Raw genomic sequence first — 26,856 nt, 5'->3', positions numbered from 1 at the left:
ATGGTGGAGGTTTGGTGCAAAACTAACCAGATTTGGGTCAAAGGGCCGAGGTTTGAAACCAGGCTCTGGGGTGGGTGTGGGGGTCCGGGCTGGGCACAGGGGTCTGGAGAAGGTTTGGGGACCCAGCGCAGGGACTCTGGGGACACGGTGCTGGGGTCGATGCCACCAGCACCATTACCACCAGCATAAGCACCAGCACCTTTGGCGCAGTAGTAGGTGGCCGTGTCGTCAGCCGTGAGGCTGCTCATCTGCAGCGTGACCGTGCTCTGGGAGTTGTCCCTGGAGATGGTGAAGCGGCCCTTGACCGCAGGTGCGTAGTATGTGCCACCACCAGTGCTCCAAATACCCGCGACGTATTCCAGCCCCTTCCCGGGCGCCTGTCGCATCCATCCCATGGCGAAGCTGCTGAAGGTGAAGCCGGAGCCGGTGCAGACGAGGCGTAACGACCCACCGGGGGTCTGGAGACCCCTCCGGACTCCACCAGTGTCATGGTCGCCCGCAGCCCTGGGGAGGGAGGAAGGAGAGAGTTGAGTCGCCGCGTCCCACCATCACCATCATCACCATCATCATCATCATCATCATCGTCCCACCCAATGACCGCACCCAGACAGGAGGTCAAGATGGCCGACGCCTACCTGGCAGACATTCAGTGGACATTGGGGTCAAATCGTCAAGATTTGGAGCTGGTGGTTGAGGTTCAGGGCAAATGGTTGAGGTTTGAGCAAAAACGTTCATGATGTGGGGCAAATGGTCAACGTTTGGGGCCAAAGCGGTTGAGATTTGGGTCAAACAGTTGATCTTTGGTGCAAATGGTTGAGATTTTGGTCAAACCCAACAGAATTTGGGCAAAACCAATGAGATTTGGGACAAACGGTTGGGGTTTGGGGCCGAAACAGTCAAGATTTTGGTAAAAACTTCAAGTTTGTGCCAAATGGTTGAGGTTTCAGGCAAAACCAGTCAAGATTTGAGGTAAATAGTTGAGGTTTGGGGTGAGTGGTTCAGATTTGGTGCAAAAGTACCGAGATTTGGGGCAATCAATGAGATGTTGGGAAAAAACTGTTGAGCCGTGGGGCAAATGGTTGAGGTTTGGGCCAAACATCTGAGGTTTGGGGCAAAGGATGGGGTTTGGGGCAAAACCAGCCGATGTTTGGTGAAGATGATGGAGTTTTGGGGCAAACAGTTGAGATTTGGGGCAAAACCCACAGAATTGGGGGCAGAACCAATGACCTTTGGGTCAAATGGTCAAGGTTTGGGGCAAATAGTCAAAGTTTTGGGCAAATGGTCAAGGTTTTGGGGAAATGGTTGAGTCTTGGGGCAAAACCAACGAGATTTGGGGCAAACATTGTAGGTTTGGGGCAAAACCAGTCAAGGTTTGGGGCAAATAGTTGGGTTTTGGAGCAAAAGGTTGAGATTTGGGAGTAATGGTTGAGATTTGGGGAAAAACAATGAGATTTCAGGCAATCGGGTCAGTTTTGGCACAAATGGTCAAGGTTTTGGTCAAACAGTGGCATTTGGGGTCAAAACCCGTCAAGGTTTGATGGAAACGGTCACAATTTGGGGCAAACGGTCAGTGTTTGGGACAAACGGTCAAGTTCTATGGCAGATGGTTGAGTTTGGGGGAGAATGGTGAAGGTTTGGGGCAAATGGTGGAGATTTGGGGCAAATAGTTGAGGTTTGGGGCAAATCCAACTGGTTTTGAGCGGAATCCACGAGATTTGGGGCAAAGGGTCCAGCTTTTGTGCAAAAGGTTGAGTTTTGGGGAAAAACAGATGGGGTTTGGGGTAAAAATGGTCAAGATTTGGAGTCAAGAGTTGAGTTTTCAGACAAGAGATCGAGGTTTAGGTCAAACAGTTGCGTTTTGGGGCAAAAATGGTCAAAATTTGGGTTGAAAACTTTGACTTTGGGGAAATAGTTGAGGTTTGGGGCAAATGGTTGATGGTTGGGTCAAAATCTGGGACATTTGTGACAAATAATCGAGGTTTGGGGCAAGAACGGTTGAGATTCGGTGAAGACACTCAAGGTTTGGGGCCAAACCAGTTGAGATTTGGGGTGAAAGGTCAACATTTGGGGGAAATGGTTGAGGTTTGGGGCAAAATCGATCGAGATTTGAGTCAAATTGCTGAGGTTTGGGACCAGGCTCTGGGGTGGGTGTGGGGGTCCGGGCTGGGCACAGGGATCTGGGGAAGGTCTGGGGACGTTGGGGACACGGGGCTTGATCCGACCAGCACCAGCATCACCAGTACCAGCACTTTTGACGCAGTAGTAGGTGGCTGTGTCGTCAGCCGTGAGGCTGCTCATCTGCAGCGTGACCGTGCTCTGGGAGTTGTCCCTGGAGATGGTGAAGCGGCCCTTGACCGCCGATGCGTACCAGGTGCTACCACCACTGTAGCTAATTTCCGCGACCCACTCCAGCGCCTTCCCGGGCGCCTGCCGTGCCCACTCCATGTGGAAGCTGCTGAAGGTGAAGCCGGAGCCGGTGCAGACGAGGCATAACGACCCGCCGGGGGTCTGGAGACCCCTCCGGACTCCACCAGCGTCATGGCCGCCCGCAGCCCTGGGGAGGGAGGAAGGAGAGAGTTGAGTCGCCACGTCCCACCATCACCATCATCATCATCATCATCGTCCCACCCACTGACCGTGCCCGGAGAGGAGGTCAAGATGGCCGACGCCTACCTGGGAGGGCTGCGAGGAGGAGGAGGAGGAAGGTGGAGGTGGGGCTGACCCAACCCTGCACCCTCCTACCAAGCCCAGACCCTCACACCTTCTTTGTCTCCATCTCCGGCATCTCCAGCTGCCAACGAGTTCTGGGCCACAACGACGGGATTTGGGGCAAATGGTCAAGGTTTGGGACAAACGGTCAAGTTCAATGGCAGATGGTTGACTTTGGGGTTAAATAGCAGAGTTTTGGGGCAAATGGTGGAGATTTCGGGCAAATAGTTGAGGTTTGGGCCAAACCCAACAGGATTTGAGCAGAATCCATGAGATTTGGGGCAAAGAGTGCAGGTTTTGGGCAAATGGTTGAGTTTTGGGGAAAAGCAGATGGGGTTTGGGGCAAAAATGGTCAAGATTTGGAGTTAACACTTGAGGTTTCAGACAAGAGGTCGAGGTTTAGGTCAAACATTTGCATTTTGGGGCAAAAATGGTCAAAATATGGGGTCAAGAGTTGGGCTTTGGGGAAATAGTTGAGGTTTGGGGCAAGTGGTTGATGGTTGGGTCAAAATCTGGGACATTTGTGGTGAACCGTTGAGGTTTGGGGCAAGAATGGTTGAGATTTGGTGAAGACACTCGAGGTTTGGGGCCAAACCAGTGGAGATTTGGGGTAAAAGGTGAAGGTTTGGGGCAAATGGTTGAGGTTTGGGGCAAAACCAACGAGATTTTGGTCAAAGGGCTGAGGTTTGGGAGCAGGACCTGGGGTGGGTGTGGAGGTCTGGGCTGGGCACAGGGGTCTGGGGAAGGTCTGGGGACCCTGGGGACACGGGGGTCGATGTAACCAGGAGCAGCACCACCATAAGCACCACCAGTACCAGCACTTTTGACGCAGTAGTAGGTGGCCGTGTCGCCGGCCGTGAGGCTGCTCATCTGCAGCGTGACCGTGCTCTGGGAGTTGTCCCTGGAGATGGTGAAGCGGCCCTCGACCGCCGGCGCGTCGGTTGTGAAACCACCATCGCTATAAATACCCGCGACGCGCTCGAGCTCCTTCCTGGGCACCTGTTGCACCCAGAACATGCCGGAGCTGCTGACGGTGGAGCCAGAGGCCAAGCAGATGGGGGAGGAGAAGACTCCCAGGTCCCCCTGGTCCTCACTCGGTGCTGGCAGCAACGTCAGGGGAGCACCTACCACAAGTGTAGATGCTCCACCTTGGTAGAAGGGGGCGGGGTTGGGTCAGCCCCACCTCCACCTTCCTCCTCCTCCTCCTCGCAGCCCTCCCAGGTAGGTGTCGGCCATCTTGACCTCCTCTCCAGGCATGGTCATTGGGTGGGACGATGATGGTGATGATGATGGTGATGATGATGGTGTTGATGATGATGACAATGATGGTGTTGATGATGTTGATGATGATGTTGATGGTGACGACGATGATGATGTTGATGATGATGTTGATGATGATGGTGGGACGCAGTGACTCAACTCTCTCCTTCCTCCCTCCCCAGGGCTGCGGGCGGCCATGACGCTGGTGGAGTCCGGAGGGGGTCACCAGACCCCCGGCGGGTCGTTACGCCTCGTCTGCACCGGCTCCGGCTTCACCTTCGGCGACTTTCCCGTCTACTGGGTGCGACAGGCGCCCAGGAAGGGGCTGGAGTGGGTCGCGGCTATTGATGACGATAGTGGTGGCACCTGGTACGCGCCGGCGGTCAAGGGCCGCTTCACCATCTCCAGGGACAACTCCCAGAGCACGGTCACGCTGCAGATGAACAACCTCATGGCCAGCGACACGGCCACCTACTACTGCGCCAAAACATCTTATGGTTATCGTGGTGGTACTGGTGGTGCTGGTGCTTATGGTGGTGGTACTGGTGATGCTGGTGCTGGTTACATAGACCCCCATGTCCCCAACGTCCCCAAACCTTCCCCAGACCCCTGTGCCCAGCCCAGGTCCCCACACCCACCCCGGATCCTGGTGCTAAACCTCAGCAATTTGACCCAAATCTCGTTGGTTTTGCCCCAAACCTCAACCATTTGCCCCAAACCTTGACCTTTCACCCCAAATCTCCACTGGTTTGGCCCCAAACCTTGAGTGTCTTCACCAAATCTCAACCGTTCTTGCCCCAAACCTCAATGGTTTTGCCCCCAATTTGGTTGGTTTGGCCCCAAATCCCAACTGTTGGCCCCAAACCTTGACCGTTTGCCCCTTATGCCCAAATTGGGTTGGGTTTGCCCCAAATCTCAACCATTTGCCCCAAACATCAACCGTTTGCCCCAAATCTTGACCAGTTTTGCCCCAAACCCTGACCATTTGCCCCAAACCTCCGCCTTTGGCCCAAATCTCAGTGGTTTTGCCCCAGCGCTCGACCGTTTGCCCCAAACTCTTCCATTTGCCCCAGATGGTGATGATCAGTCCCAAACCTCAACCGTTTGCCCCAAATTATCATCGTTTTCATCAAACCTCAACAGATTTTTCTCCCAACCTTCAATGTCTGGGAGAATGTTGCCCCAAATCTAACTGCTTCTGCCCCAAAACTCAAGCTTTTCCCCAAAAGATCAAGAATTTACCCCAGATCCTGACTTGTTTTGCTCCAAAACTCAACCATTTGCCCCAAATCTTGACCATTTGCCCAAAACTTTGACCATTTGCCCCAAATCCTGTCGTTGTGGCCCAGAACTCGTTGGCAGCCGGAGATGCCGGAGATGGAGACAAAGAAGGTGTGAGGGTCTGGGCTTGGTAGGAGGGTGCAGGGTTGGGTCAGCCCCACCTCCACCTTCCTCCTCCTCCTCCTCGCAGCCCTCCCAGGTAGGCGGTGGCCATCTTGACCTCCTCTCCGGGTGCGGCCATAGGGTGGGATGACGTTGATGATGATGATGGTGTTGGTGGGACGCGGCGACTCAACTCTCTCCTTCCTCCCTCCCCAGGGCTGCGGGAGGCCATGACGCTGGTGGAGTCCGGAGGGGTCTCCAGACCCCCGGCGGGTCGTTACGACTCGTCTGCACCGGCTCCGGCTTCACCTTCAGCAGCTTCAACATGGAGTGGGCACGGCAGGCACCGGGGAAGGGGCTGGAGTTCGTCGCGGGTATCAACATCTTTGGTGGCAACTGGTACGCGTCGGCGGTCAAGGGCCACTTCACCATCTCCAGGGACAACTCCCAGAGCACGGTCACTCTGCAGATGAGCAGCCTCACGGCCGGCGACACGGCCACCTACTACTGCGCCAAAGATGCTGATGGTGCTGGTGGTGCTTATGGTGGTGGGACCCACCCTGGCACTGTGTCCCCAACGTCCCCAAACCTTCCCAGACCCCTGTGCGCAGTCCGGGGTCCCACACCCATCCCAGGGCCGGGTCCCAAATCTCAGGAGTTTCCCTCAAATATGGTTGGTTTTGCCCTAAACCTCAACCATTTATCCCAAATCTCGACTGTTTTCACCCCAAACCTTCATCAACTGCTTCAAAACTCAACCGTTTGACCAAAATCTTGACCATCTCCACCAAAACTTGACAGTTTTTGCCCCAAACCTCGATTGTTTGCCCCAAACCTCAACCATTTGCCCAAAACCTTGACCATTTGCCCAAAACTTTGACTGTTGGCCCCAAACCTTGACCATTTGACCCAAAGGTCATTGGTTCTGCCCCAAATTCCATGAGTTTTGCCCCAAATCTCAACTGTTTGCCCCAAAACTCCATCATCTTCACCAAACATCAGCTGGTTTTGCCCCACACCCCATCCTTTGCCCCAAACCTCAGATGTTTGGCCCAAACCTCAACCATTTGCCCCACAGCTCAACAGTTTTTTCCCAACATCTCATTGATTGCCCCAAATCTCGGTACTTTTGCACCAAATCTGAACCACTTGCCCCAAACCTCAACTATTTACCTCAAATCTTGACTGATTTTGGCTGAAACCTCAACCATTTGGCCCAAACTTGAAGTTTTTCCCAAAATCTTGATGGTTTCGGCCCCAAACCCCAACTGTTTGTCCCAAATCTCATTGGTTTTGCCCAGATTCTGTTGGGTTTGACCAAAATCTCAACCATTTGCACCAAAGATCAACCGTCTGACCCAAATCTCGACCTCTTTGGCCCCAAACGTTGACCATTTGCCCCACATCATGAATGTTTTTGCTCAAACCTCAACCATTTGCCCCGAACCTCAACCATCAGCTCCAAATCTTGACGATTTGACCCCAATGTCCACTGAATGTCTCCCAGGTAGGCGTCAGCCATCTTGACCTCCTCTCCGGGCGCGGTCATTGGGTGGGACAACAATGATGATGATGATGGTGATGGTGGGACGCGGCGACTCAACTCTCTCCTTCCTCCCTCCCCAGGGCTGCGGGCGGCCGTGACGCTGGTGGAGTCCGGAGGGGTCTCCAGACCCCCGGCGGGTCGTTACGCCTCGTCTGCACCGGCTCCGGCTTCACCTTCAGCAGCTTCCACATGCAGTGGGTGCGACAGGCGCCCGGGAAGGCGCTGGAGTGGGTCGCGGAAATTAGCTACAGTGGTGGTAGCACCTGGTACGCGTCGGCGGTCAAGGGCCGCTTCACCATCTCCAGGGACAACTCCCAGAGCACGGTCACGCTGCAGATGAGCAGCCTCACGGCCGACGACACGGCCACCTACTACTGCGTCAAAAGTGCTGGTACTGGTGATGCTGGTGCTGGTCGGATCAAGCCCCATGTCCCCAACGTCCCCAGACCTTCCCCAGACCCCTGTGCCCAGCCCGGACCCCCACACCCAACCCAGAGCCTGGTCCCAAACCTCAGCAATTTGACTCAAATCTCGATCGATTTTGCCCCAAACCTCAACCATTTCCCCCAAATGTTGACCTTTCACCCCAAATCTCAACTGGTTTGGCCCCAAACCTTGAGTGTCTTCACCGAATCTCAACCGTTCTTGCCCCAAACCTCGATTATTTGTCACAAATGTCCCAGATTTTGCCCCAACCATCAACCATTTGCCCCAAATGTTGACCTTTCACCCCAAATCTCAACTGGTTTGGCCCCAAACCTTGAGTGTCTTCACCGAATCTCAACCGTTCTTGCCCCAAACCTCGATTATTTGTCACAAATGTCCCAGATTTTGCCCCAACCATCAACCATTTGCCCCAAACCTCAACTATTTCCCCAAAGTCAAAGTTTTCAACCCAAATTTTGACCATTTTTGCCCCAAAACGCAACTGTTTGACCTAAACCTCGATCTCTTGTCTGAAAACTCAACTCTTGACTCCAAATCTTGACCATTTTTACCCCAAACCCCATCTGTTTTTCCCCAAAACTCAACCTTTTGCACAAAAGCTGGACCCTTTGCCCCAAATCTCGTGGATTCCGCTCAAAACCAGTTGGATTTGCCCCAAACCTCAACTATTTGCCCAAAATCTCCACCATTTGCCCCAAACCTTCACCATTCTCCCCCAAACTCAGCCATCTGCCTCACAACTTGACCGTTTGTCCCAAACATTGACCGTTTGCCCCAAATTCTGACCATTTCCATCAAACCTTGACGGGTTTTGACCCCAAATGCCACTGTTTGACCAAAACCTTGACCATTTGTGCCAAAACTGACCCGATTGCCTGAAATCTCTTTTTTTTTTCCCCCAAATCTCAACCATTACTCCCAAATCTCAACCTTTTGCTCCAAAACCCAACTGTTTGCCCCAAACCTTGACTGGTTTTGCCCCAAACCTACAATGTTTGCCCCAAATCTCGTTGGTTTTGCCCCAAGACTCAACCATTTCCCCAAAACCTTGACCATTTGCCCAAAACTTTGACCGTTTGGCCCCAAACCTTGACCATTTGACCCAAAGGTCATTGGTTCTGCCCCAAATTCCATGAGTTTTGCCCCAAATCTCAACTGTTTGCCCCAAAACTCCATCATCTTCACCAAACATCGGCTGGTTTTGCCCCACACCCCATCCTTTGCCCCAAACCTCAGATGTTTGGCCCAAACCTCAACCATTTGCCCCACGGCTCAACAGTTTTTTCCCAACATCTCATTGATTGCCCCAAATCTCGGTACTTTTGCACCAAATCTGAACCACTTGCCCCAAACATCAACTATTTACCTCAAATCTTGACTGATTTTGGCTGAAACCTCAACCATTTGGCCCAAACTTGAAGTTTTTACCAAAATCTTGATGTTTTCGGCCCCAAACCCCAACTGTTTGTCCCAAATCTCATTGGTTTTGCCCAAATTCTGTTGGGTTTGACCCAAATCTCAACCATTTGCACCAAAGATCAACTGTTTGACCCAAATCTCAACCGCTTTGGCCCCAAACGTTGACCATTTGCCCCACATCATGAATGTTTTTGCTCAAACCTCAACCATTTGCCCCGAACCTCAACCATCAGCTCCAAATCTTGACGATTTGACCCCAATGTCCACTGAATGTCTCCCAGGTAGGCGTCGGCCATCTTGACCTCCTCTCCGGGCACGGTCATTGGGTGGGACAACAATGATGATGATGATGGTGATGGTGGGACGCGGCAACTCAACTCTCTCCTTCCTCCCTCCCCAGGGCTGCCGGCGGCCGTGACGCTGGTGGAGTCCGGAGGGGTCTCCAGACCCCCGGCGGGTCGTTACGCCTCGTCTGCACCGGCTCCGGCTTCACCTTCAGCAGCTTCGGCATGGGATGGATGCGACAGGCGTCCAGGAAGGGCCTGGAGTGGGTCGCGGGTACTACTGGTGGTGGTGGTAGCACATTCTACGCGCCGGCGGTCAAGGGCCGCTTCACCATCTCCAAGGACAACTCCCAGAGCACGGTCACGCTGCAGATGAGCAGCCTCACGGCCGGCGACACGGCCACCTACTACTGCGCTAGAAGTGCTTATGGTGGTATTGGTGGTACTGGTGCTGCTTTCATCGACCCCTGTGTCCCCAGTATCCCCAGACCTTCCCCAGACCCCTGTGCCCAGCCTGGACCCCCACGCAGACCCCAGGTCCTGCTCCCAAACCTCGGCCCTTTGACCCCTATCTGGGTAGTTTTGTGCCAAACCTCCACCATTGACCCCAAATCTCCACAGTTTTCACCCCGAACCTTCATCATTTGCTCCAAATCTCAACTGTTTGCCCAAAATCTCAACTGTCTTCACCAAACTGTGATGGTTTTTGCCCCAAACCTCAACCTTTTGCCCCAAACTTCATCTCTTTACCAAAATCCGCACTTTTTTGGTCCCAAAGTCCAACCGTTTGCCCAAAACTTTGACCATTTGCTCATAACTTTGATCGTTTGCCCCAAATCTCGTTGGTTTTGTCCCAAATTCTGATGGTTTTAAGCCAAATCTCAACCATTTGCCCCAAACCTCATTCCTTTTGCCCCAAGACTCAACCATTTCTCCAAACCTCAACTCTTTTCCCCAAATCCAGACTGGTTTTGCTCCGAAACTCAACTGTTGGCCCCAAACCCCAACTGTTTACCCCAAACTTTGACCGTTCTGCCAAAACCTTGACGGTTGGCCCCAAATCCCGTTGGTTTTGAGCCAAATCTCAACCATTTCCCAAAACCTCAACTATTTCCCCAAATCCTGACTGGGTTTGCTCCAAAACTCAACTGTTGACCCCAAACCTTGACCATTTGCCCCAAATCCTGTTGTTGTGGCCCAGAACCCGTTGGCAGCCGGAGATGCCGGAGATGGAGACAAAGCAGGTGTGAGGGTCTGGGCTTGGTAGGAGGGTGCAGGGTTGGGTCAGCCCCACCTCCACCTTCCTCCTCCTCCTCCTCCTCGCAGCCCTCCCAGGTAGGCGTCGGCCATCTTGACCTCCTCTCCGGGCACGGTCATTGGGTGGGACGACGATGATGATGATGAAGGTGATGGTGGGACGCGGCGACTCAACTCTCTCCTTCCTCCCTCCCCAGGGCTGCGGGCGGCCATGACACTGGTGGAGTCCGGAGGGGGTCGCCAGACCCCCGGCGGGTCGTTACGCCTCGTCTGCACCGGCTCCGGCTTCACCTTCAGCAGCTTCTCCATGCACTGGGCACGGCAGGCGCCCGGGAAGGGCCTCGAGCGCGTCGCGAGTATCAACAAAGGTGGTGGTACCACCTGGTACCCGTCGGCGGTCGAGGGCCGCTTCACCATCTCCAGGGACGACTCCCAGAGCACGGTCACGCTGCAGATGAGCAGCCTCACGGCCGGCGACACGGCCACCTACTACTGCGTCAAAAGTACTGGTAGTGCTACTGGTGGTACTGGTTGGATCGACCCCCGTGTCCGCCGCATCCCCAAAGCCTCCCCAGACCCCTGTGCCCAGCCCGGACCCCCACACCCACCCAGGTCCTGCTCCCTAACCTCAGCCCTGTGACCCAAATCTGGTTGGTTTTACCCCAAACCTCAACCATTTGCCCCAAACTTTGACCTTTTACCCGAGATCTCGACTAGTTTGGCCCCAAACCTTGAGTGTCTTCACCAAATCTCAACCGTTCTTGCCCCAAACCTCAATTTTTCGCCATCAGTGTCACAGGTTTTGCCCCAAACCTCAACCATTTGCCCAAAACCTCAACTATTTTCCCAAAGCCCAACCCTTGATCCACAATCTTGACCATTTTTGACCCAAATCGCAACTGTTAGATCTAAACCTCCAACATGTGTCTGAAACCTCAACTATTAACTCCAAATCTTGAACATTTTGGCCCCAAACCCCAACTATTCGTCCCAAAACTCAACCGTTATCTCCAAACGCAGATCATTTGCCCCAAACATCAGTTGTTTGTCCTAAATCTTCTTGGTTTTGACCCAAATCTCAAACATTTGTCTCAAATATCAAACTTTTATCCCAAATCTCAACTCTTTTCCTCAAAACCTTGACTATTTTTGCCACAAACCTCAACTGCTCACCAAAATCTTGTTGGTTTTGCCCCAAGACTCAACCATTTCCCAAAACCTCAACTATTTCCCCAAATCCTGACTGGTTTTGCTCCAAAACTCAACTGTTGACCCCAAACCGTGACCCTTTGCCCCAAATCCCGTCGTTGTGGCCCAGAACTCGTTGGCAGCCGGAGATGCCGGAGATGGAGACAAAGAAGGTGTGAGGGTCTGGGCTTGGTAGGAGGGTGCAGGGTTGGGTCAGCCCCACCTCCACCTTCCTCCTCCTCCTCCTCCTCGCAGCCCTCCCAGGTAGGCGTCGGCCATCTTGACCTCCTCTCCAGGCACGGTCATTGGGTAGGACGATGATGGTGATGATGATGGTGATGATGATGATGATGGTGGGACGCAGCGACTCAACTCTCTCCTTCCTCCCTCCCCAGGGCTGCGGGCGGCCATGACGCTGGTGGAGTCCGGAGGGGGTCTCCAGACCCCCGGCGGGTCGTTACGCCTCGTCTGCACCGGCTCCGGCTTCACCTTCAGCAGCTTCTTCATGGTTTGGGCGCGACAGGCGCCCGGGAAGGGGCTGGAGTTCGTCGCGTATATCAACAGCGGTGGTGGCACATCCTACGCGTCGGTGGTCAAGGGCCGCTTCACCATCTCCAGGGACAACTCCCAGAGCACGGTCACGCTGCAGATGAGCAGCCTCACGGCCGGCGACACGGCCACCTACTACTGCGCCAAAGGTGCTTATGGTTATGGTGGTGGTACTGGTGGTGCTGGTGCTGCTTTCATCGACCCCCGTGTCCCCAATGTCCCCAGACCCCTGTGCCCATCCGGGTCCCCATACCCACCTCAGGTCCTGCTCCCAAACCTCAACCATTTGTCCCAGTTCTCAACTGTTTTCACTCAAACCCTAATAATTTCCCCCAAATCTCCAACATTTTTGCGCAAAACTCACTCGTTTGCTCCAGAATCTCAACCACCTTCACCACACCTTGACTGGTTTTGCCACAAAACTCAACCATTTGCCCCAAACCTCAACTCCTTACCCCAATTCTTGACTGTTTTCACCCCAAATCTTCATCATCTGACCCAATACTCAACTGTTTGCCCTAAATATTGACCGTGTCCACCAAAACTTGATGTTTTTTCCCCCAAACCTCGATCGTTTGGCCCAAACCTCAACCATTTGCCCAAAATCTCGATAGTTTGCCCCAAAGGTGATGGATTCTGCCCCAAATTCTGTAGGGTTTGCCCCAAATCTCAACTGTTTGCCCCAAAACTCCATCATCTTCACCAAACATTGGCTGGTTTTGCCCCACACCCCATCCTTTGCCCCAAACCTCAGATGTTTGGCCCAAACCTCAACCATTTGCCCCATGGCTCAACAGTTTTTTCCTGAAATCTCATTGTTTGGCCCCAAATCTCTTTACTTTTCCACCAAATCTGAACCACTTGCCCCAAACATCAACTATTTACCTCAAATCTTTGCTAGTTTTGGCTGAAACCTCAACCATTTGGCCCAAACTTGAAGTTTTTCCCAAAATCTTGACGGTTTCGTCCCCAAACCCAACCGTTTGTCCCAAATCTCATTGTTTTTGCCCAAATTCTGTTGGGTTTGACCAAAATCTCAACCATTTGCACCGAAGATCAACCATGTGACCCAAATCTCATTGGTTTTGCCCAAATTCTGTTGGGTTTGACCAAAATCTCAACCATTTGCACCAAAGATCAACCGTTTGACCCAAATCTCGACTCCTTTTGCCCCAAACGTTGACCATTTGCCCCACATCATGAATGTTTTTGCTCAAACCTCAACCATTTGCCCCAAAACTCAACCATCAGCTCCAAATCTTGTCGATTTGACCCCAATGTCCACTGAATGTCTGCCAGGTAGGCGTCAGCCATCTTGACCTCCTCTCCGGGCGCGGTCATTGGGTGGGACAACAATGATGATGATGATGGTGATGGTGGGACGTGGCGACTCAACTCTCTCCTTCCTCCCTCCCCGGGGCTGCGGGCGGCCGTGACGCTGGTGGAGTCCGGAGGGGTCTCCAGACCCCCGGCGGGTCGTTACGCCTCGTCTGCACCGGCTCCGGCTTCACCTTCAGCAGCTTCGCCATGGGATGGATGCGACAGGCGCCCGGGAAGGGGCTGGAATACGTCGCGGGTATTTGGAGCACTGGTGGTAGCACAAGCTACGGGTCGGCGGTCAAGGGCCGCTTCACCATCTCCAGGGACAACTCCCAGAGCACGGTCACGCTGCAGATGAGCAGCCTCACGGCCAGCGACACGGCCACCTACTACTGCGTCAAAAGTGCTGGTGCTTATGGTGGTGGTACTGGTGCTGGTGGCATCGACCCCAGCACCGTGTCCCCAGTGTCACTGCGCTGGGTCCCCAAACCTTCCCCAGACCCCTGTGCCCAGCCCAGACCCCCACACCCACCTCAGGGCCTGGTCCCAAACTTTGGCCCTTTGACCCAAATCTGGCTGTTTTTTGCCCCAAACCTCACCTCTTTGCCTGAATTCTCAACTTCTTTCAACCAAACCTTGATAATTTGCCCCAAATCTCCACCATTTTGCGCGAAACACAACCCTTTGCCCAAAATCTCAACCACCTTCACCAAACCTTGACTGGTTTTGCCCTAAAACTCAACCATTTGCCCAAAACCTCAACTATTTCTCCAAAGCCCAACTATTAACACCAAATCTGGACCTTTTTTGCGCCAAATCTCATCTCTTTGCCCAAAACCTGGACCATTTGCCCCAAGTTCTTCCCCAAAACTTGTTGGGTTTCCCCAAATCTCCACCATTAACCCCCAAACTCAGCCACCTGCCACACAACTTGACCGTTTGTCCCAAACATTGACTGTTTGCCCCAAATTCTGACCGTTTCCATCAAACTTTGGCTGAGTTTGACACAAAATTTCACTGTTTGACCAAAACCTTGACCATTTGTGCCAAAACTCACCCGATTGCCTGAAATCTCATTGTTTTTTTCCCAAATCTCAACCATTACTCCCAAATCTCAACCTTTTGCTCCAAATCTCAATGGTTTGCCCCAAAACCTGACCGTGTTTGCCCCAAACCTCAACTGTTTGCCCCAAATCTCATTGGTTTTGCCCCAAACCTCAACTATTTTACCCAAATCCTGACTGGTTTTTCTTCAAACCGTGACCATTTGCCCCAAATCCCGTCGTTGTGGCCCAGAACCCGTTGGCAGCCGGAGATGCCGGAGATGGAGACAAAGAAGGTGTGAGGGTCTGGGCTTGGTAGGAGGGTGCAGGGTTGGGTCAGCCCCACCTCCACCTTCCTCCTCCTCCTCCTCGCAGCCCTCCCAGGTAGGTGTCGGCCATCTTGACCTCCTCTCTGGGCGCGGTCATTGGGTGGGACGACGATGATGATGATGATGATGATGATGATGATGGTGATGATGGGACGCAGCGACTCAACTCTCTCCTTCCTCCCTCCCCAGGGCTGCGGGCGGCCATGACGCTGGTGGAGTCCGGAGGGGTCTCCAGACCCCCAGCGGGTCGTTACGCCTCGTCTGCACCGGCTCCGGCTTCACCTTCAGCAGCTTCTCCATGTACTGGGCACGGCAGGCGCCCGGGAAGGGGCTGGAATACGTCGCGGAAATTAGTAGCAGTGGTGGTTGGACAGGCTACGCGCCGGCGGTCAAGGGCCGCTTCACCATCTCCAGGGACAACTCCCAGAGCACGGTCACGCTGCAGATGAGCAGCCTCACGGCCGACGACACGGCCACCTACTACTGCGCCAAAAGTTCTTTTGGTTATGGTGGTGGTACTGGTGATGCTGGTGCTGCTTTCATCGACCCCCGTGTCCCCAGTGTCCCCAGACCTTCCCCAGACCCCTGTGCCCAGCCCAGACCCCCACACCCAACCCAGGTCCTGGCCCCAAACCTCGGCCGTTTGACCCCAAATCTGGTTGGTTTTGCTCCAAACCTCAACCATTTGCCCCAAATGTTGACCTTTTACCCCAAATCTCAACTGGTTTGGCCCCAAACCTCGAGTGTCTTCACCAAATCTCAACCGTTCTTGCCCCAAAGCTCAATGGTTGCCACCAATGTCACAGATTTTGTCCCAACCATCAACTATTTGCCCCAAAGCCCAACTATTAACTCCAAATTTTGACCATTTTTGACCAAAAACGCAACTGTTAGACCTAAACCTTGACCATTTGTCTGAAACCTCAACTATTAACCCCAAATCTTGACCATTTTGGCCCCACATCTCATCTGATTGCCCAAAAACTCAACTGTTGGCCCAAAACCTGGACCATACACCCCCAAACTCAGCCATCTGCCACACAACTTGATGGTTTGTCCCAAACATTGACTGTTTGCCCCAAATTCTGACTATTTCCATCAAGCCTTGACTAGTTTTGACCCAAAATGCCACTCTTTGAACACAACCTTGACCATTTGTGCCAAAACTCACCCGATTGCCTGAAATATCATTTTTTTCCCCCCAAATCTCAACCATTAATACCAAATCTCAACCTTTTGCTCCAAAACCCAACTGTTTGCCCCAAACCTTGACCGGTTTTGCCCCAAACCTCAGCCATTCACCCCAAACCTCAGCCATTTGCCCCAAATCTCATTGGTTTTGCCCCAAGACTCAACCATTTCCCCAAAAGATCAACAATTTACCCCAAAACCTGACTGATTTTGCTCCAAAACTCAACCATTTGCCCCAAACCTTGACCATTTGCCCCAAATCCCGTCGTTGTGGCCCAGAACCCGTTGGCAGCCGGAGATGCCGGAGATGGAGACAAAGAAGGTGTGAGGGTCTGGGCTTGGTAGGAGGGTGCAGGGTTGGGTCAGCCCCACCTCCACCTTCCTCCTCCTCCTCCTCGCAGCCCTCCCAGGTAGGCGTTGGCCATCTTGACCTGCTGTCTGGGTGCGGTCATTAGGTGGGACGACGATGATGCTGATGATGATGGTGATGGTGGGACGCAGCGACTCAACTCTCTCCTTCCTCCCTCCCCAGGGCTGCGGGCGGCCGTGACGCTGGTGGAGTCCGGAGGGGTCTCCAGACCCCCGGCGGGTCGTTACGCCTCGTCTGCACCGGCTCCGGCTTCACCTTCAGCAGCTTCAACATGGAGTGGGCACGGCAGGCGCCCGGGACAACATCTTTGGTGGCAACTGGTACGCGCCGGCGGTCAAGGGCCGCTTCACCATCTCCAGGGACAACTCCCAGAGCACGGTCACGCTGCAGATGAGCAGCCTCACGGCCGGCGACACGGCCACCTACTACTGCGCCAAACAAGCTGGTGCTGGTACTTATGCTGGTGAGATCGACCTCCGTGTCCTCAACGTCCCCAAACCTTCCCCAGACCCCTGTGCCCAGCCCGGACCCCCACACCCACCCCAGGTCCTGCTCCCAAACCTCGGCCCTTTGACCCAAACCTTGAGTCTTTGTGCCAAATCTCAACTGATTTTGCCCCAAACCTCCATCGTTTGCCCCAACCATCAGCCCTTGGCCCCAAATCTCGCTGGGTTTACACCAAATCTCCACCATTTGACTCCAACCTCAACCGTTCACTCCAAATCAAAACAATTTGGCCCAAATCTCGACTGGTTTTGGCTCAAAGCTCAACCATTTGGCTCGAACCTTGACCACTTGCTCCAAACTTCGACTGGTTTGGCCCCAAACCTCAACCATTTGCACCAAACATTGACTTTTTACCCCACATCTCAACTGGTTTGGCCCCAAACCTCGAGTGTCTTCACCAAATCTCAACCGTTCTTGCCCCAAACCTCAATGGTCGCCACCAATGTCACAGATTTTGACCCAACCATCAACCATTTGCCCAAAACCTCAACTATTTTCCCAAAGACCAACTCTTGACCCCAAATTTTGACCATTTTTGCCCCAAAACGCAACTGTTTGACCTAAACCTCGACCTCTTGTCTGAAACCTCAACTCTTGACTCCAAATCTTGACCATTTTTGCCCCAAAACCCATCTGTTTTTCCCTACAACTCAACCATTTGCCCAAAACTTGGACCTTTTGCCCCAAATCTCATGGATTCTGCTCAAACCTGTTGGGTTTGGCCCAAAACTCAACTATTTTTCCCAAATCTCCACCATTTGCCCCAAAACTCCACCGTTTAACCCCAAAGTCAACCATCTGCCACACAACTTGACCGTTTGTCCCAAACATTGACCGTTTGCCCCAAATTCTGACCGTTTCCATCAAATCTTCACTGGTTTTGACCCAAAATTTCACTTTTTGACCCAAATCTTGACCATTTGCCCCAAATTTGGTTGGTTTGGCCCCAAATCACAACCATTTTATTCCCAATTTTGACCATTTTGCCCCAAACTCTGACCATTTGCCCCAAACCTCAGTATTTTGCCCCAAATCTCGATGATTTTCCCCAAAATTCAACTATTGACCCAAAACTTGGAATATTTGCCCCAAATTCCGGCCGCTTTTTGACGGCCCAAGTACGGATCCCTGCTGAGCACCCAGACCCTGGCCCTAATATACTTAATTATTAGCCATAATTACAAGAAACTGGGAAATAAATGTCATTATTAGCCCTAATAGACTGATTTATTAGCCCTAATGACCTAATTATTAGACCTAATTTACAAGGGAGGGGGATAAATTTAATTATAAGCCCTGATACATTTAATTATTAGCCTTAATTTAGGAGAGATGGGGGATAAATTTAATTAAAAGGCCTAATAGACCTCATTATTAGCCTCAATAGACGTAATTATTAGCCCTAATTTAGGAGGAATGGGGAAGAAGTTTAATTATTAGCCGAATACACTTAATTATTAGCCTTAATTTAGGGAGGTTGCAGAATAAATTTAATTATAAGGCCTAATAAACTCGATTCCGAGTCCTAATTTAAGGAATTAGGGGGATAAATGTAATTATTAGCCATGAGAGACTTAATTATTAGCCTAATACGCTTGATTATTAGCCTTAATTTAGAGAGGCTGCGGAATAAATTTAATTATAAAGTCTAATAAACTCGATTCCGAGTCCTAAGTTCAGGAATTTGGGGGATAAATGTAATTATTAGCCTTGAGAGACTTAATTATTAGCCATAATAAAGTTAATTTTAAGCTCTAATTTAGAAGGGATGGGGACAAGTTTAATTATTAGCCTAATAGACTTGATTATTAGCCTTAATTTAGGAAGGCTGTGGAATAAATTTAATTATTAGGCCTAATAGAGTCAATTCCAAGTCCAAATTTAAGGAATTTGGGGCATAAATTCAATTATTAGCCTTAAGAGACTTAATTATTAGCCTAATACACTTAATTATTAGCCTTAATTTAGGGAGGCTGCGGAATAAATTTAATTATTAGGCCTAATAAACTCGATTTTGAGTCCTTCTTTAAGGAATTCGGGGGATAAATTGAATTATTAGCCTCAAGAGACTCAATTATTAGCACTAATAAACCTAATTATCGGCCCTAATTTAGAGAATCCGGGGGATAAATTTAATTCCTCCCCCAAATCCAGGTGCCGAGAGCAGCAGCTGCGGCGGAAACGCCGGAAAACGCGAGCCGAGACTCATTTTGGGGCGAAAAAAGCCCTTTTTGGGGTTTCGGGCCTATTAATAGATATTTTTGGCGGCGGCAGCTGCGCGGGAAAACCCCGAAACCGGCCGATTTCGCGGCGAAACGGCGCCGCCCCCGGCAGATGGAGCCCGCGCCGGTGCTTTTTATTAGTATTATTAGTGCTAATAACGGTAAAAATGGCTTTATTGGAATTTATTAGGAGTATTAATTTCTTTGCTACTTAATATTTTTATTATTTTAGAGATTTTTGGTTTTATTTGGGGGGAAACAGTTTCTGGTTTATTGTCTTTATCCCTGAATCAGCAGAAATAATTTATTATTAATAATATTAATATTGCTATTAGCATTATTGCAATCACCACGTGCTATTTCATTATTATTATTATTGTTATTAATGTTATTATAGTTATCAGATGCTTTATTATTATCACTATTAGTGTTATTAGAATCATCGCATGATGCTTTATTTCATCATTATTATTATTTATTATTATTATCTCTATTAGTGTTATTATAATCATTACATGCTGCTTTATTTGTATTATTATTAATTAATATTATTATTATCACTATTAGTGTTATTATAATCTTTACATGCTGCTTTATTTCATTATTGTTATTATTAATTAATATTATTATCACTATTAGTGTTATAATCATTCCATGCTGCTTTATTATTATTATTAATTATTATTATCGCTATTAGTGTTATTATAATCCTTACATGCTGCTTTATTTCATTATTATTATTATTAATTATTATCGCTATTAGTGTTATTATAATCCTTACATGCTGCTTTATTTCATCATTATTAATTATTATTATTGTTATTAGTGTTATAATAGTTACATGCTGCTTTGCTTCATGATTATTATTATTATTAATAATATTATCGCTATTAGTGTTATTATAATCCTTACATGCTGCTTTATTTCATTATTATTATTAATTATTATCGCTATTAGTGTTATAATAATCTTTACATGCTACTTTATTTCATCATTATTAATTATTATTATTGTTATTAGTGTTATAATCACTACATGCTGCTTTGCTTCATGATTATTATTATTATTAATAATATTATCGCTATTAGTGTTATTATAATACTTACATGCTGCTTTATTTCATTATTATTATTACTAATTATTATCGCTATTAGTGTTATTATAATCCTTACATGCTACTTTATTTCATCATTATTAATTATTATTATTGTTATTAGTGTTATAATCACTACATGCTGCTTTGCTTCATGATTATTATTATTATTATTAATAATATTATTGCTATTAGTGTTATTATAATCCTTACATGCTTCTTTATTTCATTATTATTATTATTAATTATTATCGCTATTAGTGTTATAATCTTTACATGCTACTTTATTTCATCATTATTAATTATTATTATTGTTATTAGTGTTATAATCACTACATGCTGCTTTGCTTCATGATTATTATTATTATTAATAATATTATCGCTATTAGTGTTATTACAATCACTACAAACTGCTTTATTTAATCATTAGTATTAATAATTATTATTAATAATCGCTATTGTAGCTATTATTTTTATGGTTATTATTCTTATAGTTGTTATTATTATTACTATTAATAGGGGGGGTGTTATTATCGCTATTATTAGTTATTATTAATGGTATTATTATTATCATTGTTGTTGTTATTGTTATTCTCGTCATTATTACTATTATTATCACTGTTATTAGCGTTATTAGCGAAAATAACAGCTATTTATTAGCGTTATTAGGGTTATTTTTAACGCTGTTTACGGCGAATTTTTTTCATTCGTTTCTTCCCGTTTTCGGCGTCGCCCGAAAAAAATTGTGGGGAAAATTTCAATTTGAAAATTTTCATTTGGAAAATTTTCATTTTCGAAATTTTCATTTGCGAAATTTTCATCGGAAATCCAGGGGATAAGGAAGGAAACTGGGAATAACTGGGAATAACTGGGAAAGAAATGGGATAACTGGGGTGAAAGTGAAAGGGGAAAAAATTAGAGAAAGCGAAAAGAAATGAAATTTCAAATTAAATTTTTAAAAATTAAATTTAATTATTTTTATTTCATATTTATTTAATATTAATGTTTGCATAAATATATAATATAATTATTTGAATAATTATATTTCATTAATAAAAAGTATTAAGTAGCACAAAAGAAAAAAAAAGGAAAATAAAGGTAAAATAAAATAAACGGAATGAAAGAAAATGAAATTTAAAAAAAATCAATTAAAAAATGAAATAAATAAAAAATGAAATAAATAAAAAATAAATAAAAAATGAAATAAATAAAAAATGAAATAAATAAAAAATGAAATAAATAAAAAATGAAATAAATAAAAAATGAAATAAATAAAAAATGAAATAAAAGATGAAATAAATAAAAAATAAAAAATGAAATATAAAATGAAATAAATAAAAACTGAAATAAAAAAAGAAATAAAATTAAATAAAACAAAACAAAAAAAAGTAAAATTAAAGAAATGGACTGAAATAAAAGAAACTAAAAATAGAAGAAAATTAAATTCAATTAAAGAAAAAATATTAAAAACTCAAAGGAAATAAAGATAAAATTAAATGAAAACATAAAAAATAAAATAATATAAAAATAAACTAAAATAAATTGTAAAAATAAATAAATGGAATGAAATAGAATAAAATAAAAAATATTTTAAAATAATAAAAAGAAATAAAATAAAAGAAAACAAAATAAAATATATTAAAAATAATAAAAAGAAATAAAATAAAATAAAAATATTAAAAACTAATATAATAAAAGAAAATAAAATAAATTGTAATAATAAATAAATGGAATAAAATAAAATAAAATAAAATAAAATAAAATAAAATAAAATAAAATAAAATTAAGGGACTAAAAAGAAAAAGCTGAAATTAAAAGGAATAAAATTAATGAAAGTGAAAGGAATGAAAAAGAAAAATTAATAAAAAGCGGGAAATATAAATAAATCAAATAAAAAACCAATTAATCTAATAAAAGCAAATTAATGAAATAAAAAAGAAATTAAATTCGTAAAATAAAAAAAATAATTTTAAAAATTAATGAAATCGAAAGAAATTAATGAGTGAATCGGAATTGAAAGGAATAAAATTAGTGAAATAAAAAGAAAATAAATCCAAAATTAATGAATTATAGAGAAATAAAGGGAAATCAATGAAATCAAAAGAAATTAAAATAATTAAATTAAAAAAAAAAAAAGGAATTAAATAAAAATAAATTAAGGAAATAAAAGCAATAAAGTAATAAAATTAATTATTAAAATTAATTAAATTAATTAAAAATAATTAAAATGTATTAAAACAAAAAAAGAAATTTAATTAATTAAAAATAATTAATTATAAAAATAAATTCAGTTAATTAAATCAATTAAAACTAATAAATAAATTAACGATATGAAAAGATATTAAAATAATGAAATTTTTAATAATTAAAGAAAAAGGAATGAAATAAAAAATATTCTTGAAATAAAAGAAATAAATGAATAAACTAATAAAAATTATTAAATAAAATTAAATAAATAAAAAAGAATCGAATTGAGGAATGAATATAAATAAATAAATGGAATTAATTAAATTAAATTTAAATTAAATTTTAGAAATAAATCCAAAATTTAAGGAAATAAAATTAAAATTAAATACATTAATAAAATCCAAAGAAATAAATGAAATAAAAAACCAAGAAATTAATGAAATTTTGAAACAGAACGACATAAATAAATAAATAAATAAATTAAAATAAAAAAATAACTAAATTAATAAAGTAATAAATAAATAAATTAATAAAGTAATAAATAAAATTAATTAATGCGATTAATTAAGTTAGTAAATAAAGAAAAATTGGGTTAATAAATAAATAAATCGAATTAATTAAATTAAATTTCAAAATAAATGAAAAAATTAAAGAAATTAATGAAATCAGAAGAAATCAAGGAAATGAAAACGTGCAAAATTAATGAAATTTTTAAAAAGCAAAAAATTTTAAAAATCAAAAAAAAAATTATTTCTTTCATTTTTTAAAAATAAATTCTTAAATTGAAATTTTAAAAATGACTTAAAACCAAATTAAAAATTAATTTTAAAAATGAAATTTAAAATGAAATTTAAAATTAAATATAAAAAATTTAAAAATTTATTTTAAAAATTTATTTTTAAAATAATTTTTAAAATTAATTTTAAAAATTAATTTAAAAAAATAATGAAATAAAAATTAAATTTCGGGGGGGGCGGAACCGCTTATTTTTCCCATCCCCCCCCTCGGTTTCGCTCCGACGCTCCCGAAAATGGCGGGAACCGCCGCCGCCACCTGCGCGGGATTTTCCGCGCTATTTTTAACCGAAATCGCTTGTTTTCGCGGCAAAAAACGCGCCTCGTTTGCATGCGCGGGGGGGGGAGGGGGGGGCGCGTTGCGCTTCACCGAACCCACCTGATTTCGGCCCAAAAACAGCCCCGGGGGGAGGGGGGGAGGGGCGCAAAGCCCGAAATCGCAGATTTGCAAAATTGCGCCCCGAAAAACTTCAGAAATTGGCGAAATTCCTCCCAAAATGGCGCCGGGAAACGGCGCGGAAATTGCGCCCCAAATTTGCACCGATTTGCAAAATTGCGCCCCGAATTTGCACCCCGAAAATTCACAAAATTTGCAAAATTGCACCTCAAAATTGCGCCCCGAAATTGCGTTCATTTGCAAAATTGCGCCCCAAAAATTCACAAATTTGCAAAATTGCGCCCCGAAATTGCGTCAATTTCCAAAATTGCACCCCGAAAATTCACAAATTTGCAAAATTTTGCCCCGAAATTGCGTCAATTTCCAAAATTGCACCCCGAAAATTCACAAATTTGCAAAATTTTGCCCCGAAATTGCGTCAATTTCCAAAATTGCACCCCGAAAATTCACAAATTTGCAAAATTGCGCCCCGAAATTGCGTCAATTTCCAAAATTGCACCCCGAAAATTCACAAATTTGCAAAATTGCGCCCCGAAATTGCGTCAATTTCCAAATTAATCCAAATTCACCCCGAAAATTCATCAATTTGCAAAATTGCGCCCCGAAATTGCGCCCCAAAACTTCAGAAATTGGCGAAATTCCTCCCAAAATGGCGCCCGGAAATCGTGATCGATTTGCAAAATTGCGCCGCGAAATTGCGCCCAAAATTTGCACCCCGAAAATTCATCAATTTGCTTCGCCCCTCGCCTCTCCTAATCTGCCTAGCGACGCGCTCTGATTGGCCGCGTTGCGGCAGGGCGGAGCTTCGCTTCTCTCTTCTCCTAATCTGCCTAGCGACGCGCTATGATTGGCCGAGGCGCGGCAGGGCGAAGTTTCGCGCCTCTCCTCTCTTAATCTGCCTAGCGACGCGCTCTGATTGGCCGCATCGCGGCAGGGTGAAGTTTCGCGCCTCTCCTCTCTTAATCTGCCTAGCGACGAGCTCTGATTGGTCGCCTTGCGGCAGGGCGGTGCTTCGCCCCTCTCCTCTCCTAATCTGCCTAGCGACGCATTCTCATTGGCCGCGGGGCGGCGCGGCGGGCGGAGTGGGCGGAGCTTCTCTTCTCTCCTCTCCTAATCTGCCTAGCGACGTCCTCTGATTGGCCGCATCGCGGCAGGGCGGAGTTTCGCCCCTCTCCTCTCCTAATCTACCTAGCGACGCGCTCTGATTGGTCGACTTGCGGCAGGCCGGTGCTTCGCGCCTCTCCTCTCCCAATCTGCCTAGCGACGCGCTCTCATTGGCTGCTTCGAAGCAGGGCGGTGCTTCTCTCCTCTCCTCTCCTAATCTGCCTAGCGTCGCGTTCTGATTGGCCGCGTCGCGGCAGGGCGGAGTTTCGCTTCTCTCTTCTCCTAATCTGCCTAGCGACGAGATCTGATTGGCCACAACGCGGCAGGGCGGAGCTTCGCTTCTCTCCTCTCCCAATCTGCCTAGCGACGCACTCTGATTGGCCGCGTCGCGGCAGGGCGGTGCTTCGCTTCTCTCCTCTCCTAATCTGCCTAGCGACGCGCTCTGATTGGCCGTGGCGCGGCGGGGTGTGCGGAGTGGGCGGAGCTTTGCTCCTCTCCTCTCATAATCTGCCTAGCGACGCTTTTTGATTGGCCGCATCGCGGCTGGGCGGAGTTTTGAGCCTCTTTTCTCTTAATCAGCCTAGCGACGCGCTCTGATTGGCCGCGGCGCGGCGGAGCGGGCGGTGCTTCACCTCTCTCCTCTCCTAATCTGCCTAGCGACGTGCTCTGATTGGTCGTCTTGCGGCAGGGCGGTGCTTCGCTCCTCTCCTCTGCTAATCTGCCTAGCGACGCGCTCTGATTGGCCGCGTTGCGGCAGGGCGGTGCTTCTCCTCTCTCTTCTCCTAATCTGCCTAGCGACGCGCTCTGATTGGCCGCGGCGAGGCTAGGCGGAGCTTCGCCCCTCTCCTCTCTTATTCTGCCTAGCGACGCGCTCTGATTGGCCGAGACGCTGCGGGGCGGAAGTAGTGGGCGGTGCTTCTCTCCTCTCCTCTCCTAATCTGCCTAGCGACGCGCTCTGATTGGCCATGACGCGGCGGGGCGGGCGGAATGGGCGGTGCTTCGCCCCTCTCCTCTCCTAATCTGCCTAGCGACGCGCTCTGATTGGTCGCATCGCGGCAGGGTGGAGTTTCGCGTCTTTCCTCTTCTAATCTGCCTAGCGACGCTCTCTCATTGGCCACGACGCGGCAGGGCGGAGCTTCGCGCCTCGCCTCTCCTAATCTGCCTAGCGACGCGCGCTGATTGGCCGCAACGCGGCAGGGCGGTGCTTCGCTCCTCGCCTCTCCTAATCTGCCTAGCGACACGCTCTGATTGGCCACGACGCGGCGGGGCGGGCGGTGCTTCACCTCTCTCCTCTCCTAATCTGCCTAGCGACGCGCTCTGATTGGTCGCATCGCGGCAGGGCGGAGTTTCGCGCCTCTCCTCTCCTAATCTGCCTAGCGACGTGCTCTGATTGGTCGTCTTGCGGCAGGGCGGTGCTTCGCTCCTCTCCTCTGCTAATCTGCCTAGCGACGCGCTCTGATTGGCCGCGTTGCGGTAGGGCGGTGCTTCTCCCCTCTCTTCTCCTAATCTGCCTAGCGACGCGCTCTGATTGGCCGCGGCGAGGCTGGGCGGAGCTTCGCCCCTCTCCTCTCTTATTCTGCCTAGCGACGCGCTCTGATTGGCCGCATCACGGCAGGGTGGAGTTTCGATCCTCTCCTCTTCTAATCTGCCTAGCGACGCGCTCTGATTGGCCGAGACGCTGCGGGGCGGAAGTAGTGGGCGGTGCTTCTCTCCTCTCCTCTCCTAATCTGCCTAGCGACGCGCTCTGATTGGCCGCGACGCGGCGGGGAGGGCGGAATGGGCGGTGCTTCGCCCCTCTCCTCTCCTAATCTGCCTAGCGACGCTTTGTGATTGGCCGCGTCGCGGCAGGGCGGAGTTTCGCCCCTCGCCTCTCCTAATCTGCCTAGCGACGCTTTCTGATTGGTCCCTGCGCCGCAGGGGCGGGGCGGCGCTGCCTGGCGGCGCCTCCGCGCCTGCGCAGAGCGCTGAGGCGAGTGGCTGAGGGAAACCCGGAAGCGCGCCGCTCCCCCTTAGCAACCGCGGGGTTTCCCTTAGCAACCGCGGGGTTTTTCCTTAGCAACCGCGCCGTTTCCCTTAGCAACCGCTTTAAAATTGCGGGGGGGGGGGTTGGGGGGGGGGGGGGTGCGGGCTGCGGAGGCCCCGGGAAGGGGACGAGAAGGCCTCGGGGGGAGATACAGGCCGCAGCGGGGGGGGGGGACACCAGGCCCAGGTAGGCCCCGGTCGGGGGGGAGGGGACAGAGGCCTGGGGGGGGGGGCA

At 47.8% G+C, this 26,856-nt stretch overlaps 2 protein-coding genes, 2 pseudogenes and 1 gene segment (V, D, J or C); 4 read left to right on the top strand and 1 right to left on the bottom strand.

Moving 5' to 3' along the window:
- Positions 1-615: 615 nt before the first annotated feature.
- LOC147525791 (immunoglobulin heavy variable 3-23-like) lies at positions 616-3,726 on the bottom strand (annotated as a pseudogene).
- LOC147525790 (uncharacterized) lies at positions 3,725-8,929 on the top strand. Its single transcript, XM_086631003.1, is given in 8 exon segments — positions 3,725-3,786; positions 3,866-3,930; positions 4,152-4,593; positions 5,385-5,449; positions 5,569-5,601; positions 5,604-5,931; positions 6,979-7,289; positions 8,883-8,929. Coding segments are annotated over 8 exon segments (1,353 nt in total).
- A 2,713-nt stretch (positions 8,930-11,642) lies between these two features.
- On the top strand, positions 11,643-13,361 carry LOC104381854 (immunoglobulin heavy variable 3-23-like). The segment is given in 4 exon segments: positions 11,643-11,666; positions 11,700-11,757; positions 11,889-12,212; positions 13,342-13,361. Coding segments are annotated over 4 exon segments (426 nt in total).
- A 208-nt stretch (positions 13,362-13,569) lies between these two features.
- Positions 13,570-15,599, top strand: LOC147525789 (uncharacterized). The gene is given in 5 exon segments (XM_086631002.1): positions 13,570-13,842; positions 14,735-14,789; positions 14,924-14,956; positions 14,959-15,249; positions 15,541-15,599. Coding segments are annotated over 5 exon segments (711 nt in total).
- Positions 15,600-16,223: 624 nt separating this feature from the next.
- LOC147525788 (immunoglobulin heavy variable 3-23 pseudogene) lies at positions 16,224-16,758 on the top strand (annotated as a pseudogene).
- The last annotated feature ends 10,098 nt before the right edge of the window (positions 16,759-26,856 follow it).

The sequence above is a fragment of the Tauraco erythrolophus genome, unplaced genomic scaffold, assembly GCF_009769465.1.
Source record: "Tauraco erythrolophus isolate bTauEry1 unplaced genomic scaffold, bTauEry1.pri scaffold_68_arrow_ctg1, whole genome shotgun sequence".
Classification (NCBI taxonomy): domain Eukaryota; kingdom Metazoa; phylum Chordata; class Aves; order Musophagiformes; family Musophagidae; genus Tauraco; species Tauraco erythrolophus.
This window is presented reverse-complemented; position numbering and strand designations above follow the sequence as displayed.